This window comes from Oryzias latipes, chromosome 24 (assembly GCF_002234675.1).
Source record: "Oryzias latipes chromosome 24, ASM223467v1".
NCBI classification, from domain to species: Eukaryota; Metazoa; Chordata; class Actinopteri; order Beloniformes; family Adrianichthyidae; genus Oryzias; species Oryzias latipes.
The window spans coordinates 23,069,574-23,088,649 of NC_019882.2; the positions used below are offsets into that span (position 1 = coordinate 23,069,574).

At 46.9% G+C, this 19,076-nt stretch overlaps 1 protein-coding gene across 1 annotated transcript; it reads right to left on the reverse strand.

Annotated features, from left to right (window-relative positions):
• Positions 1 to 5,601: 5,601 nt before the first annotated feature.
• On the reverse strand, positions 5,602 to 11,094 carry LOC101168513 (probable G-protein coupled receptor 132). Its single transcript, XM_004084009.4, has 2 exons — positions 10,818 to 11,094; positions 5,602 to 7,991 (listed from the first exon to the last, which is right to left on the reverse strand). Exon 2 carries the CDS (start codon positions 7,967 to 7,969, stop codon positions 6,977 to 6,979), a length of 993 nt encoding a protein of 330 aa, XP_004084057.2. The 5' UTR covers positions 7,970 to 7,991; positions 10,818 to 11,094; the 3' UTR covers positions 5,602 to 6,976.
• Between the last annotated feature and the right edge of the window lie 7,982 nt (positions 11,095 to 19,076).

Consider the following 19,076-nt stretch of genomic DNA (forward strand, 5'->3'; position numbering starts at 1 on the left):
TGGACTTCGTCAACGGTTCTTTTGGCCCAACATGGAAAGAGAGGTGCGTCAGTTCCATCAGGGTTGTGTCTCTTATAACCTGCAGAAAGAGCAAGTAAAACCTAGGGCGCCGTTGAATCCAATCGCAGTGTCATACCCACTCGAAATAGTGGGTATTGACTTTTGTCATTAGGTCGGCCTACAGATATTTATCCAAATATCTTGGTTGCAACTGACCTGTTCACCCGATTTGCCTGGGCTATCCCTACACGGGACCAGACTGCTCAGACTACGGTTAAGGCCCTTTGGACTAATGTTATTCAGCCTTTTGGCTGTCCGGCTAGGTTCCATTCGGATCAAGGACCCAATTTTGAGTCCACACTAATGAAAGAGCTGTGTGAGACGTATGGCATAGCTAAGAGTCGCACTACGCCATACCATCCTGCCGGTAATGGTGGCGTGGAACGGTTTAACCAAACTTTGCTGGGCATGCTCCGTTCGTTGGAGGCCTCAAAACAAAACCGCTGGCATGAGTATTTACCAGAACTATTGCAGGCTTACAATAATACCAGGCATAGTGTGACAGGCTACACCCCGGCTTTCCTTATGTTTGGTCGACATTTAAGACTGCCGGTGGATGTAGTACTCAATGTGGGCCCACAACAGAGAAGCCATGACTTGGGTGGCTGGGTAGTCGATCATCAAAAGAGGCTCTCATTTGCATATAGCCTAGTAAGGAAAAGGGTAGACAAGGCCACATTGCAAAGTAAACAGTCCTATGATAGGAAGGTGAATGCTCTGCCACTGGTGCCTGGGGAACGAGTGTGGCTGCGGGACCGAAATAGGCAAGGCAAAGGTAAACTGTGTTCACGGTGGTCCTCGGACCCATATGTTATTTTGGAGACTGTGGGGGACACCGGGGTAGTGTATCGCGTTCAACCAGAAAAAGGAGGACGGGCATTGACCATACACAGAAACTCTTTGAAGGTGTGTACAGCGCCTCTAGTGGAACCCCCCCATGCAGTACAGGAGGACAGGACACAGACACAAACTTGTACGCCACCACTAATTTATGGGTTTCCTCCTGCATCGGCTGGAACGTCGAACCCTGGGGAAGGATATGGTGGACCACGGCGCTCTACAAGGACGACGTTGGGGAGACCACCCCAGCGATATGGGGACTGAACTATGCGCAGAGACTGCTTGCGTTAAAATGAGGGGGGATGTTGTGTGGTGAAACCTTTTCCTGTCATTTTTTGCATGCTTTTGTGTTTAAGTTTGTTTTGATGGAGGAAGTCTTCTCTGTTTGTTTGCATGCTTTTATGGTGGATTTGGTTTTTGTGTTTTGTGTTGTTTCACCCCCATGAAGACTGAGTCCCAGATTGGACACACCTGGGTGTCCAATCAGTAAGCTGATGGCCCCACCCATAAAGCTGCACTGGCAGCAGGAGAAAGCAGAGAGAGCAGCTGGTAGCTGTTGAAGGACACAGCACTGGAGCAAACTGTGTGGCTGGAGCTGCAGTCGGTGTAGGAGTCTTCTCCAGGACAGGAGTGCCACAGTGCGACATACACTCATAGGCAGGGTGAGGAGCCCTGCCGGTGTGTGAGTATCCTCTACCCTTCCAGTGGCACTCTCACCCTGCATATAGCCAGGCCTGTTTACCCCACACAGCTGAGATACTCGCAGGATCTATCTTCACTCTGCAGGTAGATGTTGGGAGGAACACCCCACCACGCCTGCGAGGGTGGACAAAGACAAGACTGTGGCTGACTGCAGGACCTGTCTCCCTGGTGCTTCATGGACTATTTCTTTTAACTATTTTAACAATGTTTTTATGAGGTCCCTCTTTAAAGTTTTTTTTACTACCTTTTTAAACATTTGGTCTTAGTTATTTAGGTTTTAACCGTTTGGGCTTTGTCGTGTTGTGGCTGCATGTTTTTATTGGATTAAATTATTGCAGTTTAAAAAACAATTGTTCCTTGGGTTTTCTGTGTGGCGCTCTTCCCCTGGTCCTGAATCTTTTGGGTGTAGCAATTTAACCGGACCCCCCCTATTTGGCAAAGGCGGGGCCCGACATTTATTTGAATAAACCCCCTTTGTACTTTAGGCAAAACATTATTTATTTGAATTTTTTTTATAACAGTTTGTTGGACTGGAGAGAAAAGAAAAGGAGGGAAGAAGACAGAGGTTTGATTATACAGGGGGGGGAGGGTAAATCAGTTGCTAAGAAGTTGCTGGAAGTTTATATTCATTACTGTCAGGTGTAATTGTAAGTCTAAAAGGGGCGGGGCCTGTCCACACACATTCAAATGTTATAAACATACCTGTTGGCTCCAATAATGTTCACATACAAACATATCAACATGAACACAACACAACTACAGTTCACACACGTGTACTTATGCATACAAACCAACGCATACAGTACAGACCAAACGTGTGGACACACCTTCTCATTCAAAGAGTTTTCTTTATTTTCATGACTATGAAAATTGTAGATTCACACTGAAGGCATCAAAACTATGAATTAACACATGTGGAATTGTATACATAACAGTGTGAAACAACTGAACATATGTCATATTGTAGGTTCTTCATAGTAGCCACCTTTTGATTACTGCTTTGCACACTTGGCATTTTCTGGATGAGCTTCCAGAGGTAGTCACCTGAAATGTTTTTTACTTCACAGGTGTGTCCTGTTAGGTTTAATAAATGTGATTTCTTGCCTTCTAAATGAGGTTGGGACCATCAGTTGTGTTGTGCAGAAGTCAGGTGGACACACAGCTGATAGTCCTACTGAATAGACTGTTGGAATTTGTATGATGGCAAGAAAAAAGCAGCTAAGTACAGAAAAACGAGTGGCAATCATTACTTTAAGAAATGAAGGTCAGTCAGTCCCAAAAATTGGGAAAACTTTGAAAGTGTCCCCAATTGCAGTCACAAAAACCATCAAGCGCTTCAAAGAAACTGGCTCACATGTGGACCCCCCAGGAAAGGAAGACCAAGAGTCACCTCTGCTGCAGAGGATGAGTTCATCCGGGTCAGCAGCCTCAGAAATGGCAGGATAACAGCAGCTCAGATTAGAGAGCAGGTCAATGGCACACAGAGTTCTAGCAGCAGACACATCTCTACAACAACTGCTATTTGACCAAGGAGGGTGATGGGGGGCTGCACCAGATGACCTGGCCTCCACAGTCACCGGACCTGAACCCAATCCAGATGGTTTGGGGTGGGCTGGACCGCAGAGTGAAGGCAAAAGGGCCAAAAAGTGCTAAGCATACTGGGAACTCCTTCAAGACTGTTGGAAGACCATTTCAGGTGACTACCTCTGGAAGCTCATCAAGAGAATGTCAAGAGTGTGCAAAGCAGTAATCAAAGCAAAAGGTGGCTACTATGAAGAAACTACATATATACTATATACTATGACATATTTTCAGTTGTTAAACACTGTTTTGTTCTGTATATAATTCCACATGTGTTAACTCACAGGACGCCCAAGACAAGTGGGGGTCCACAAGGAATGTTATAAACATGCCCTGACCAGGCAAACCCACTGTTGGAACTTTGAAAAGGCCGCATGGAGAGAGGGCAGCCAGGCTCAGAAAGCCAGCACCCAAGGGACACAACCGCTTTTGCTGTGGGCCTGGTTACCCCCAACAGAGATGGGGTAGGGGACAGAAGATCAGAGAAGACCTTCCTTGTGTGTTTGTGAGGGTGTGTGTGTACATTGTTGAGGGGTAAAGGGTGTGTGTACTAAAGGGTGCAGTTAAAGTTGGCGAGTAAGGAACCAAGAGGACATCTGCTGATTACTCACAGTGATGTCCAAGCTCCATCAATGTTTTTTTTTTTGCCAAAAGGACTCCTTCATTGATGCAGTATAGCTGTTTGTTCATGAAAACGGGGTTGAATTTATTGTAAGGCAGCAAATAAAACCTCCAACCCGTCTTCTACTACATTTCCATTGTGATTCATGAATTCTGTAATCAGTTGAGAGGGTCTTCGTGTTTTTTAAGCATAAACCTCCATTACCTCTGGTGGTGACCGAATGGGGGTTGATTGAACTAAAACCTATCAGATGTTTTGGACCGGACATACCCAACCAGTGTCGGCAGGTGTGGAGTTGATCAACCTCCACATGAGTTAATCCTGCTTTCTGGAACCGGGCCCTGGTCTAGCTTCTCCCCATCCAGTCCAGGTACGCTCTGGGCTGAGCAAGCATTGCTTCCCCCACCCAGAAGGTGACACTATGCTATTTTGTAGTAGGTTTAGGGGATGTCATTTGGACTTGGTTTTGAAGTTAGAAGACGTTTCACCTCTTATCCAAGAGGCTTTGTCAATTCTGAATTAGCTGGCAGAAGAGCTGGTATATATGCGCTCATGGGGGAGGAGTCAGACCTGAAACTGGGTGGTATTGTCAACTTAGGCTACATGGTTTCGGGTTGTTAAGAGTCCTTTGTCCTCAGCTGGGGGTTGGGGAGTCAGTGACTCCCTCCCCAAACTGGTCATCTCTTTCAGCTATTAACGACCCAGGTGGAACTGGTTTGGTTTGTTTGGGTTTCAGAACACTGCCGTAGATGGATGGAAGAATAAACCTGAGACCACCATTCTTATTAAGAGAAAGTTTATCCTTCTTGACAAAGATGGCTTCTTTCACTCCTCACTCAAACTATCCTTTCTCTCTGGCTAGAATTCGGACTTCACTGTCCTTGAACAAGTGGTTTGTGGCCTTCAGGTGGAGATGCACTGCAGACTCAGGTCCACTTGGGTTGGCTCTGCGATGTTGGTAAAGCCGCTTGTGTAGAGGTTGTTTGGTTTCTCCTTGTATTGTTCATTGCAGTTCTCTTTGCTGTGGATAGAGTACACAACATTACTCTGTTTGTAGCTGGAAATTTGTCCTTTGGATGAACCAGTTTTTGTCAAAAAGAAAGAGTCACCCAGAACTAACTTGAATTTGGTCTTTTTCCACTTGCTCTGTCGTAAGAGAAGGATGTTTGCAGTTTGACTTTTGATGTGGCGTTACGCTGAGACGGTGACACAACGAACCAACAGGAAGCAGCTCAGCTGGAGGAAGTCGCTTCAACGGGCGGATGCTGCAGGGGTCTGCTTCTGTGGTGAAGGAAGCCTGAGACTTCTGATTCCACAGTCAGACTGACTTATTAGGTCCAAAGAGAAGGAATTCTCACCAGCTAGATAAAAGCCAACGACAGACCTTATATTTTAGCAGAGGATGAAGCCCTGTCGGGGGCGACTGCCATGATCACAAGGGCTGGAAGGGCCTTCTGCTTTCATCTTCATTACAAATGCTGGATCAGAGACCAGTGACCCACAGTAGCACTGACACAGCTAAGACCAGCAGAGCCACTCAAGCACTGGTCTCTGATCAGTGCAGAATGGTGAGAAAAGACCCAAAATGCCCCTTTACACATTTACAAGCAGCAACCACATGAAGAGTAGTCACAAAACACGACGATCTCCTTCCGACCAATAAACTGAATCAAACTGAGTTCATGTTCCTCATTCTGCAGGTGACAATCATGAAGCTGTTTTTATTTTCACAAACATGAAAGCAGCTGAGGAGGAAGTTGGCCAGCGAAGAAATCTGAACACACTGCAGACAATGAGGAGTTTTTGTTGTTTTTATTATTATGCCAGTTTAAAAAGAAAATGTTGGCAAAATATCAGTGTGAAGACTTTGTGTTACATTAGCTGTTAATTTGGCAGGATTGTGCTTGGTTATAGAAAATGTCAACATTTCTACAAGTTTCTTGGATAACTGTGTTTATATGATAAAAAAAATATCAAAAGTGCTGAACAATACAGGTGACAGCTGCAGCTCTTCCCCCCATGTGCTTTTAACCCCTAAGCTAAAATCATGCAGTGAAGGGACAGAGGCAGAGTGGACATTGTTGGGGAGCCATCGCTGTAAACACTCGATGGCTCCTAGTTTTAAAATAAGAAATATAAATAATAAGTCTTTTCCAGGGTTAGCGGTCAGTACGAAGGATTTCTGCAGATAACACTTTTTTAAGAAGATGGTGCCTGGAGTCGCCTGGTTCCCAGTCTTGCTGTAATTTTGAATTAGCAATATATTTCACCAATAGACCAAAACTAGGAAAACAGAGAACAACCCACTGATTTTTTTGTGCCCATTTTCTCGTGATCTACCATCTTCTTAACATCTTCTTTTTTCTTGCAATAACAGAAGCCTTCCAGTATTCTGTCCCTGTGTAGACGCCCGGTCCCCTCATCTGGTCACTGAGGAAGCTGCCAAGAACTGAAGGATTACTGAACTTCAGCTGAGCCAACCTTCTCGTCTTGATGACCGATTTGGACCTTGTCAATGAATGACAACATCAGTAGAAGTTATACCACGTTTCCAATGTGTTCCACATTTTCACTGAAAAACTAGTTTTGCTGCAGATGGTAGAAAAATGAAAAAAGTTTATCTCGTTATCACAAGATAATGAAATTTGTTGTCTTCTAGTAATGATGTCTACTATCTGTTGACACGACTGAAAAACATGTTCCCCCATGATAGTCAGTCCTTATCATGAGACAATGGGAAAAAACAACCAACGTGGGCCATTCTAGGCTTCTGTACAAAACAATTTCCACCAAAAATATTATTCATTTAGCCGAAGTAACTACAACAGTTGAAGTGGGTTCGCCTTATTTGGTTCTGACCCAAAATAATACCACCTTTATTAAAAAAAAAACTCACACACAAAAAATGAATGTATGTCTGCAGAATCGGAGCATGATGCTCTGGTTTGTCTTTCTAAAGCATCCACAGGGTTGAAAACCGATTTCAGCTGATCCAGTTCAGGCTTGTTTCTGTTACTGATTTAGCTGTGAACTGATTCTGTGTTCTGATCCTTTTTCACTTGAAGAAGAAACTGGACTGTTCTTCATACTCCAGAGTTTAGCCAGTGGACTGGGTTCAGCTGGGTCCAGTCCGCTCTTTGGTAAAGATTTGTGAATCTGTTCAAGAACTGTTCAGGACTTGATGGACTGCTGGACCTGGTTTTGGCTGCTGCTGGAGGGCACACCGGCATTCTCCTGGCCACACAGCTGAGCCAGTCCCTGCCACAGGTCTTTGCGTATATTTTTGCTGGCTAGGACATAAAGAATGGGGTTAACGGCGCTGTTCACGGTGGCCAGGCCGAGGGAGATGGTGTAGGGCGTGTACATGAACTCGCAGTCACCGCTGTCCAGATGGAAGCTGATGGCCCGGGCCAGCAGAATCAGATGGTAGGGGGTGAAGCAAACCAAGAAGAGCAACACCACAGCCACCACCAGCAGACGCACACGCCGCTTCTGTTCCCCCCGCAAACCCGTGCTGCGTTGCACGCTGGCCAGCACCCTTTGGTTTGTAAACACCAGCAGCACCAGCGGCAGCAGGAAACCAAAGGTGAAGCGGGCGTAGTTGAAGCCTGCCACCATGGCGCTGCTTTGACTTGGCTCAAAGCAGCGCTTTAGGCCCTCTGCAGCCCCCTCCTTCATTATGAAGACTGGGGAGTGCACAATTGCCACCACAAATACAATAACAACCAGGACCAGCACGGCATGGCGGCGATGGCGCAGGCCACGCACTTCCAGGCTGTGTACCACGGCGGTGTAACGGTCGTAGGAAATGCAGCAGAGCAGGAAGATGCTGATGTACATGTTAGTGAAGAAGATGAAGCCAGTGACTTTGCAGGCAAAGGAGCTCCACTGCCAGATGTGACCTCTGCTCACGTAATCTGCCCACACAGGTAGCGTGCCCAGGTAGGTGAGGTCACACAGGGACAGGCCCCACAGGTACACGGCCAGCACATTCTTCCTGCGCACCTGCATCCAGTTCAAGAAGAGGGTCAGCAGGTTGGCAGGAAGTCCAATTACCATCACGCCGCTGTACAGAAGTGTCAGGGGCAGGCGGTCCTTCTGATAGGGGGGTTCACAGCCCACATGTGTCATGTTGCTCAGGGGGGGGGCCTCATCAGGCAGCATGACGGCCAGCAGGATGAGAGATCTATCAGAGAGGAGTGGAAGAAAATGCTTTAAGATTTTTTGATTACCGTAATGCTGCTTTCACACCAGACGCCATTCAACTTTCAATGTTAAGTCAATGTAGGTCCTGAAGTCCTGCGGCGTGTCAACCAATCAGAGACTCAGCTTTGGGCACGTGATGTTTTTAGTAACTCAATCAGATGGTAAAAAAATATCCAACATGGCTGCTCGATGCGAGGATTTTCATCCTGAACTTCCATTCATTTTCTTAACCCGCTGCAGCTGCGGTTGGCGGGGACTGTCCCGGTTACTGCGGGGCAAAGGGGGCGTATACCCTGGACGGGTCGCCAGCCTGGCACAGAGCACATGGAGCTGGAGCGAGTGCGCCTGCAATCGGTGGAGCTCAACGGCACGTTTGTAGCTCTACAAAAGCTGAACTTGCTTCGCTGGATCCTGGCAGCAGAGCTCGCTGTCAGTGTTTGTGGGGGCGGAGCTTGCTGGCATCCAGGACATCCAGGCATCAAGCACATTTTTAGGCATACCTGAAGCAGCCAATTTGACGCGCGTCAAAAGAGAGGCGTCCCGTGCCGATTTGAGTGTGAATAGCATTCAGTGTGAATAAAGCTTCAGAGATCCAACTCTGCAAATTCTCTAGCTTCTGCCCTTTTTTCAACAGGTTTTCTCCAAACCCCCACCTTCTTTCCAAATGTAAGCAAACCAAGAACGACCAAATTCTGCAGTTCCTCAAATGGCCACTGGAGGCAGGTGTCAGAGAAAAGCAATTTCTCAACTCAAAGTAAAAAAAATCCAACTTCTGACCAAAAACAGATGTTAGTACATGCTGGTTTAAGGAAAACCTCTGAGTGATATTTCCAGTGGATTGTTGTGGGCGTGGCTTAAGCAAACTTATATTAAAGGGCTTACATCCTGCAAAATTAACCAAAAAGTGGAGCTGTTCGAGCCACTGAGCATTTTCCAGTTGCGGGTAGTTCAGATCTTTGCTTTTCAGGAATGTTTCTGTTTCTAAACAGACGACAAAGTGACGCAAAATGTCACCCTGGACAGCCATCAGACTTCGTTGTGTAGCAGGAGATCAGAATATTCGCTCTCAGCTTCTCTTTCTGCCTCCTCCTCTCTGAGACCGTTTGGAGTCGTGTGGTGCGTGTGACACGGACAGTTCTCCATAGCAGCCAGTTGATTGACAGCTCAACTTTTTGACAGCTTGGCTCCCGTTTTTCCCGTTGCAAGTGACGTACCTGCTGGGCGTTACAATATTTATTCTACATATTCTCACAGCATTGGAAAACGTTAATAATGTTTGTGTCTTGTTTTTCCTCCTACAGAAACCATATTAAAACAAAAATATATTTCTCTCCCCCATCTTTTAAATTTTTTTTTAACATTTTTGAAAATGCTCCAGGGAGCCACTAGGGCAGCGCTAAAGAGCCGCATGCGGCTCCTGAGCCGCGGGTTGCCGACCCCCGGTCTGGACAAATTACAGTACAACCATAGAAGAAGAAATGATGAGTTCTGTTGTAAACAAAGGTCCGACATAGAGCGAGATGATCTTCTAAATAGGCTTTTATTATTGTTATGATTATTACTAAGTGCATGTTAGGCTAATACGTGCTAACAACATTAGCCGCGGATGAATTTAAACTGGAATAAAATCTGCCTTTATTTTGTCTGGACCCGACTGGAAACACGAATTCACATGATTGTTTGCAAGGTTTCTCAGGACTGTTCATTCAAAAGCCGCCTCCACCCGCCCCAAAGCCCGTCCGCTGTCTGGAGATACAAATCCCCCGAGACACACGGTTCTCCTCCACCGTCAGTCCGGCCGCTCCGCGTGAGCGAGCGTCCGAAGCCTCCTCCATGGTGATTCCTGTCTAATCTCATCTGTCAGTCTGTCCATCACCACTGCAAACAGGAAGTAGCTCAGAGCTGATCCCTATTGTAATCCCACCTCCACCTTGAACTCCTCTGTCACCCCTAAAGCACACCCCACCACTGTCCTACAGCCCTCATACATGTCCTGCTCTGCTCCAACATACTTCTCTATCACTCCAGACTTAATTCCACAGTTCCTCTCTGGACATTCTGTTAGAAGCTTTCTCCAGATCTACAAAGACACAGTGTACCTCTCTGACCTTCTCTATCAACATCCTCAAAGAAACTATTGCATCTGTAGTGATCTTTCTTAGCATGAAACCATACTGCTGTTCACAAATGTTCACTTCTGCTCTCAGTCTAGATTCAACTACTCTTTCCCATAACTTCATTGTATGGCTCATCTGCTTTTTGGGACCGGCACAATGACCCCTTAGGCCCCCTTGTGGCTACATTGGGTTCAGAGAATGGAATCTGGTTCAGATCAACTCTACAACTGAGTCCAGCACGTTTCTGTAAAGACCTCCATCTGCTTCTTCAAGTGTTAGACTCCACTGGCTTCTGTGTTCTTTCAGACCCAGATCTAGTGTTGGTGTAATCATGGGAACTGGTGGTGAACACACACGTGGGACCACACTGAACTGAAACACTTCCCCTCAGGACACATGTCTGAACGACCATAAGCACTGTGTTTCTGCTCTGGTGCTGCACAGCGGCTCAGAAAGAACCCCATCGCTATCATCTCTTCACACCTGCACGTCTGCTGCCGGAGACTGCGGTTACACTTCCTGTTCCTGTCAGGCAGGAAGCTCACCTATTGATCTGCTGATGACCTTTTTCAAAGGTCATCATAAGTTCCCCTCAGTAATCCCGCCCCCCCCTTCCCTGCATCCTCCCCTTCCTCTTGTCTGCTCCTGATGAAACTAACCAGACAGCCATCAGTTGATCCCAAACTCACCTGGTAAACGTTGAGACTCAGACTGTGAAGAAGCTGCACTCTTTCATCATTTTCATCCTCAGTGAACGTTGGGCCAGCATCACAAAGGTGCACGTGCTCCCTCCCGTCCGTAGGCAGTGCCTGCTGCGGTGGTAGCGCGCGCTCTGAACGCACCAGATCCGCGGGTTCTGCTGTGGGACTTGGACCGGAGTTCAGATGACTCGTGCGTATTAGTGCTCGAATCCTTTGGGGTTATGGCAGGCAGGAAGAGCCGAGGTCTACGTGACTCCCGCCGTGCGTGTGCGTGCAGTTTTTGAACAAACGTCGCTTTTTACCAAGCAGTTTTATGATGACGGGATGTTTATGAGTGGGAGGAGTGTCATCAGGAGCGCGCCTCCAACGGTTTCAGTTATTTCACACATTTTCTGATCTCTATGACCGAAACAAGCAAGAGGCTTGACGCACGCGGACCCTGCGCGCCCTCTGGTGGTGACAGCTGGAACATCAGGCTGCTGTGGAAGCAGGTTAAGTTCAAACTAAGTTCAGGGCAAACAGTATAGAGTTAGATTCGTTGCAAAAGGATTGTTCATCTGTAAAAGGTTTTGTAAGCCTACCTGTAATAAGAAATGTGTGTCCTTAAATTGCTTATCTCATGCTAAATCCATTTTGATGTTAATTCACCACAAAAAAAATCCCAAAACTGTATTTTGCTCAATGTCTACATTTCTAACCCTGCTCTTTCCCCCGTGAACCACCACCATAACGTTGAGGGGGAGTTTGAGAGCTTGATTGATCCCAGGAGCTAAGCTGTCTGTCCCATGTTCGGTCCTGGGTGACGAGTCAGATAAAGAGCGGTTCAGAAGCCTCTTATGACAAGGAAAACCAGGGACCCAATTACGTCGGCCGGATTGGCATCAGTGGGGCCCCACTCTGAAAACAGGCCTGGGGTTAGGCCTCGCAGGCGACCGTCTGGTGACCGAGGCTCAGCCCAAAGGAGCAACGTGGGACCACTCTCCCATGGGCCCAACACCTGTATAAGACCTCAAAAGGGGCAGATGCAATGTGGTTTGGGTGGCAGTTGAAGGCGGGTGCCTGAGCGGCCCAAACCCCTAACCCGGTCATGGAACTTGGCTTTTGAAACATGGAACGTCACTTCTCTGGAGTTTGGTGAGGCCATGGAGAAGGACTATCGGTTGGTAAACCGTTCGGCGCCTCAGGAGGGGAAAGCAGTTCTCTACAGGCACCGTTTTCAGTACAGGAGGAGAGCTATTGACTTCGACTGGGATCAATGTAGGATGGTGGAAGGAGTACTTCACGGATCTCCTCAATCCCACTGACACGCCTTTTTTTGAGGAAGCAGAGAATGAGGACATTGAGTCACTGAGGAAGTCAACGAGCTCCTTGGTAGCAAGGCTCCGGGAGTGGATGAAGTCCGCCCTGAGTATCTCAAGTCTCTGGATGCTGTGGAAGTGTCTTGGCTGACACGTCTATCCTAGGCACTTTAACATATGGAGTTGGGTCATCTAGACCCACTAGACAGTGCTCTGAACCTTTTTTCTTCAATGATTTGTGATCTTCACTGGTGTCCATGGATTACATGAAATCTTTCCACCTTTATCCACATTTGTCATGGTAGGGAGAACACGTCAATGGAAGGGGGAGGGGTCATCTAAGATAGCACAAGGGATGCACGCGGAATTTGTGTGAGAATTATGGTAACAGTGCTGTAATTCAGTGGTCCCAAACCACCGGGACACTTGGCAGCGGGAAATTTTGGCACCGGGACGAACAGAAAGAAAAAACAATTTCCATTTTATTGTTTTTCTCGAAAAAAACGTTTTATTTTGAAAAGTGACCGGATTCTCTCTGTTACATCAGTCACACTTAAAGGCCCGTACACACCGGGACGAATATTCGCCAGGCGTTATTCGCCAGCGTTTTTCGCCACGTTTTTTGTGTTCACACCCAGGCGATTTTCGCTGACGGTGAGCCGAGCGAACATGCAATTTCATTCCCTGACATTAGATGGCGCTTAATGTAAACAGAAATACTCCTGTACACAAGGTGGCGCTGCGCAACTTTACGCTTCTTAAAGTCGCTTTTCACTCAGAAGAAGATAGCAAGTATTTACGCGCTTGTCAGAATAATATAAAGAAAACATGAATGTTTCAAGCATCAGTAGCTCCAACTGGTACTTGGTTCGGGGATATTTAAGAATGTCCGTCATTATTTCTTTGCGGCAGTGTTGACGCTACTTGGCGTCTATCTTCTTCGCTGGTATGTGTGCTCAGCAAGGCAGTTTTGTGTTTGAGCGCCCCCAAGTTGTGTTTTACTGTAACTTCAGAAGCTCCAGACACGTGTGCAAAAGCGCCATTCTCATTGGTCGAATAGATTTCGACGCGATGCGTCGAAAAAAAAAAACGAACCCGAGGCGTTTTTTTTTTTTGACGCTTTGTCGCGTGGCGTTTTTTCGCGTCGGTGTGCACACTCTCATTGGTGCCCTTTGTTTAGTCACGAGGCGTTAAACGTCGGCGAAAATCGCCGGCGAAATTCGTCCTGGTGTGAACAGGCCTTAACGCACGTCAAAGTCGCGACACACCAAACATCATGTGATACACCCCGCTAAAATTAAACCCAAACAACCAAAATGAGCAAAAATCAAGGGGAAACGGTCCACTGAAGGGACAGAAGAGGAACCTGCACCCGCTAAAAAACCTGGAAAATCCGGAAATCTGCCTTTAACGGGCAGCGGTAAACGTGCTGTGCGCTGCACCTCAACCCCCCCACCACCGGTCCGCGGTAAATGTGTCTTGCGTTGTACCGGTCCGCGGTGACAAAAAGGTTGGGGACCACTGCTGTAATTGAGGAATGTAATCAATGCAAACCATAAGATACAATGGCATGCATCTTTGTAAATTTCCAATAATAAAATAGATTAAAACTCAAATTTTGACTTTGAATAAAACCTGTTGTTTAAATAAGTAGATCACCATACCTCTACATTACGTAGTACTTCATAGAGTACTAACAAACACACACAGTTTCAACTAATTTTACTCTGTAGTTTTTGAAAAATTGGAATGGAATTGTCCAAAATGTTTTGTTATCCTGAAGCATTCAGAGTTCCTTACACTGGAACTAAGGGGCCAAGTCCAGAAAACAAGCCCACACCATAATTTCTCCTCCACCAAATTTCTCTCTTCACAGTGCAGTCCAAAATGGACCGTTGTCCTGGCAACCTCCAAACCCAGACTCCTCAATCAGATTAACAGATGGAAAAGCGTGATTCGTCACTCCAGAGAAGGCGTCTCCACTGCTCTAGAGTCCAGTGGCGGCGTGCTTTCCACCACTGCATAAAGGCTTTGCATTGCACTTGGTGATGTGTGTTTGGATTCAGCTGCTCGGCCATAGAAACCGTTCCATGAATCTCTCTGCATGCTGGACTTGGACTAATCTGAAGGTCTGTTTGGAGTTCTGTAGCAATTGACTGCAGAAAGTCCTCGACCTCTTTATGCTTCAGCATCCTGACCCCTCTCCATCAGTTTATGTGGTCTACCACTTGGTGTCTGAGTTGCTGTTGTTCCCAAACTCTTCCATTTTGTTCTGATAGAACTGACAGTTGACGGTGGAAGATTTAGGAGAGAGGACATTTCACCACTGGATCTGGTCTGCTGTTGGTTTCTGATCCAGACAGATTTTCAAGATCCAAGATGGCCGCCGTGATGCAGACACACAGTCAGTCAGCTCCAGCTTTCCTGCCCAAAAATTGGTTTAAATACAAGAACAAACTACAGTCTCTACCTCCAATACTTACTCAAACTGCATTTATACCCTTCTTCCTGCTGATGGGCCTTAAATACCTATGAAAAGAGGTAAATCAAGATAACAACAGCCAACAAATCCTTTTTCCAGCTACAAGGAGTCAGCACATTCTCTTCACAAGAGTTCTGGAGAATGGCTATGCCAGGCCTGAAGGTAAAGATGGAAAGCCATCTACTTCTTGGTTGGGACTTCTACACCTGTTGATGATTATGCTCCTACCTGGGGATGTTGAGACTAACCCAGGCCCCTCTTTTTCGAACATTGAACACATAGATACTACTAATCAGGCTCAGTCTAAAGTAGCCCTGCAGTTAGCTGGAGCAAATACTTGGCTGGATACCACAGCTCTTTTGCTAGCTCCATTGCAAACTGGCACACCACCTTGGATACCCCCCCTTTTAACTAGCTCACCAACTCTGCTAGTCACGGAGCTGAGCCACCACCCAGAGCTACCACATCATCACTGTTGACCTTAGCAAAACCCACCAAATGGCAAACATCCCAACCAATAGTGACTCCACCCCCACCGGACTCACTCCCAAAGCCACAGGATGCACCAATAATGCTAACCCCATGGACAGCAAAAAAATCTAAACCATGCCCCCCTGGATTACCCTCATCCTGTTCAGAGGCCCCTGTTCATCCCAGCACCAGGGGATCAGCTGCACCCAAATCCAGAATGCTGGTTTCACCCAAAGCTTGGACTTTGGTGCTATCCAGCGCCAGGAGAGAGGTTCCACCCAGGTCCGAAACACAGGTTCCACCAAGGCCTAAAACACAGGCTTCACACAGGTGTAGGATGCCAGCTCCACGTAGGTTCAGAATACCGGCTCCACCTAGGTCCGGGACGTCTACATCAACTAGGTCTGGACCGGCCCGGAACCCCGGCCCCACCCAAGGCTACAACACGGGCTTCCCCTGGATCCGAAACACATGCTCCACCTAAGCCCAGAGCACTGGCTCCATCCAGAGCCAATACTCTGGTTGCACCCAAGTTTACAATACCTGCTTCACCTGGAACCAGAACACCGGCTCCACGCAAGACTGCAGCACCGGCTTCACCTGGATCCAGAATACCTACCCCACCCACGTCTACAACAACAGCGTCACCTGGATCCAGAACACCGGCTTCAACTGGAACCAGAACACAGGCTGTACCCAAACCCGCAACACCGGAGTCACCAAGAACCAGAACACCTTCTCCACTCAAGACTGCCGCACCAGGTTCTCCAGGATCCAGAACACTGGCTCTACCCAAACCCGCAACACCGGCATCACACGTATCCAGAACACCGGCATCACCTGGATCCAGAACACCGGTCCCACCTGGAACCAGAACACAAGCTCCACCCAAGCCTACAACACCGGCTTCACATGGATCCAGAACACTGGTTCCACCCAAGTCCACAACACCAACCTCACCTGGGCCCGGAACATCAGTCCCTCCCAAGCCCAGGACGTCGGCCTTAGCTGGATCAGTAACATGGGCACCATTCAGGTCTGTTAGGTCAGTTCTACCCAGGTCTGGAACACCTGTTTCAAATGGGTCAACAAACCCTATTTCTACCTTTATTAATACTGTCAAACCACTTCATCAAGTGAAAAAGGAAGTCATATTTAAGCATCCCAAGCAAATTTTTTTCCAGACGTTAAATAAGTAGAACATGAATTTTATGGTGTATGAAAGACAAACCGAAAGGGCTGCTGGGAGGTCTTATTAACACCCGAAGTATCACACCTAAATGTGATCAAATACAGCACCTTCTGAATGAATCAAATATCGACTTCCTCTGCTTAACAGAGTCCTGGTTACATAAAAATTCCCCCTAGCTGCCCTGTCTGTACCAGTATACAAGGTTTTTAGAAGGGACAGAACAGAGGGTAGGGGCGCAGGGGTAATGTTCTATTTAAAGGATCACGTAAAGTGCAGTCAAATACAATATACATTTCCTAACCATTTAGAATGTATTGGACTTAATGTAAGCCTCTCTCCTCAAATGTCCATTATACTAATTGGAATATATAGGCCTCCATCATCCTCCAATTTATTCTATGAGCAACTGGAGGACATTTTAAAGCAGTGTAATTGGAAAAAGGAAATGATCCTATTTGGTGACTTCAATGTAAACTGGTTGGATAAAACAAGCCGCAAGAAACTGGAATCAGTTGTAAACAGACATGATCTTGTACAACTAATACAAGGACCAACGAGAATAACTGAATCAATGGAAACATGTATAGACCTAGTGTTCTCTAATAGACAAGAAAGAATTTATAAAACTTACAATTTAGTCACCGGTCTATCAGATCATAACTTAATTCTTTTTTCAAGGAAACTACCCAAACTTAGGTCCTTGTGCCCCCTTAATAAACCAGTGAAGCAGGTAAAAATACCACAAAGTGAAACTAAGAACTTAGAGACAACTTTGAAAGGAGTGAATTGGTCAGAACATCTTTTGCATGATCAAGTGAATGAAAACTGTAAAACATTTACCAAAATACTTCAGGATGTATCGCTTCAATTTAAAAAAGAGGTAAATGCAAGGCACCAAAAAAAGCATCTGCCTTGGCTGAATGACAAAATCTGGAAACTGATGAAACAGAGAGATAAAGCACTTAAAATGTTCATGAAAACTAAATAAACCTCCAATAGATTGCTGTTTCCCTCACTAAGGAATAAAGTTACTACAGAAATCAGACATGCTAAAGCTAATTTCTTCATCAATACTATAATTTTTTTTTTTTCCAATTTATTTTTTATTGAAAAAGCACAGGATAAATTGTACATTGTTTTGACGGGTTACAATGTTCATGCTTTCTCAGTTTTTTAATGGAAAAATAAAAAAAAAACAAAATAATCAATAAAAAAGGAACATGTGAGGAAGCAGGGACTTTCGAAAGATAAATGATACGACATGATTTCAGATAAAGTCTGATCTTACAGGCTTAACATATTCTGTCCATATAGACCAAGTAGCGTAAAAAAACATCCAGCCTTATTTGTAATGAGTGTGAGATTCTTTCCATTATATAAATCCGCTGTACCACATCAATCCAGTCCTCTGTCGTTAGTTGTTCAGGTTTAAGCCATTTTCTGGTTATTGCTTTCTTACTGGCTGCCAGCAGAATGTGAAGCACTTTCTTATTTTTGTTGTCTAGGCCATCAATTTTACTCAAAAACAGACTTTCAAAGGACAAGGGGAAAACAATAGAAAACACATTTTGCAGATGTTCATGTAGGTCAGACCAATACTTCTTGATAATCATACTGTCAGGGATGTCGTAGACATGGCAGACCCAGATGCTGGAACCCAGAAAGAACTTCAGACTCCGGATAGTTAGTAACAGAGTTTATTGCTCCAAGGGAAAAAGAGTTTCTAGGAGCGCTGTGGCACCAGGCTCCGGAGGTGCGTGACGTGGGAGCCGAGGACGGCCGGGCCTCCTTGCGGTGGAGCGCAACCTCGGGGACCGTGAAGCGAGGCAAGGTGAGGCGAGGCATGGACACCGAGGACGGCGGGACCACCTAGGAGAGAGGCGTGACGCCGAGGACAGCGTGACCAGCTTGAGGTGAGGAATGGAGAATAGCTCTGGACGAGGAACCAGCGTGACCAATGGATGAGGAACCTGGAGATGAACAGAGAATGAGGTGAGCATGGAAACTTGACTTGGTTAGCATAGACTAAAAGGCCAGGCTTAAGCACCGGAGTGAATATAACAAACTGGCGCTGGATACTGGAGAAGAGAACCCTTATGAAGGCAGGCAGGAGATGAGGAGATGCAGGACAGCTGGTTCCAATCAGCAGAGCAGGAGCAGGAGCGCTGGAAGGGGGAGGTGGCTGACACATGCACCGTGACAGTACCCCCCCCTCAACGACCGCCTCCAGGCGGTCCGGGACGGCGATCCGGGTGGACCCAGAAAAAGTCATCCAGGAGGGAACGGTCCAGAATAAGGGAGCGGGAGACCCACGAACGCTCCTCCGGACCGTAACCCTCCCAGTCCACCAAATACTGGAAACCACGGCCCCGGCGGCGAATGTCCAAAACACGACTGACGGAGAAGGCAGGGGTGCCGTCGAGGACCCGGGCGGGTGGCGGGGAAGCGGACGGCGGGCAAAGAGGGCTCTCCAGGAACGGCTTAATCTGAGAAACGTGGAAGGACGGGTGTACCTTAAGAGCCGCCGGGAGCCGTAGCTTGACACAGGAGGGGTTAATAATCCTCTCGATGATGTAGGGTCCGATATACTGGGGTGCCAGTTTGCGGGAGGTCGCCTGAAGGGGAACGTTCCGAGAAGACAACCAGACCTTTTGCCCCGGTTGGTAATCAGGTCCCGACCTCCTGCGACGGTTGGCCAAGCGGCAGTTGTTCTCCCGGGTGCGCAGGAGAGCCGCCTTGGCCTGGCGCCAGATGCGTTGGACGCGCTGCAGATGGTGCTGAACAGAGGGTACTGCTATATCGAG

Coding starts and splice junctions, on each gene's coding strand:
- LOC101168513 (XM_004084009.4), bottom strand. CDS start 7,969: ATGCTGCCTGATGAGGCCCCCCCCCTGAGCAACATGACACATGTGGGC.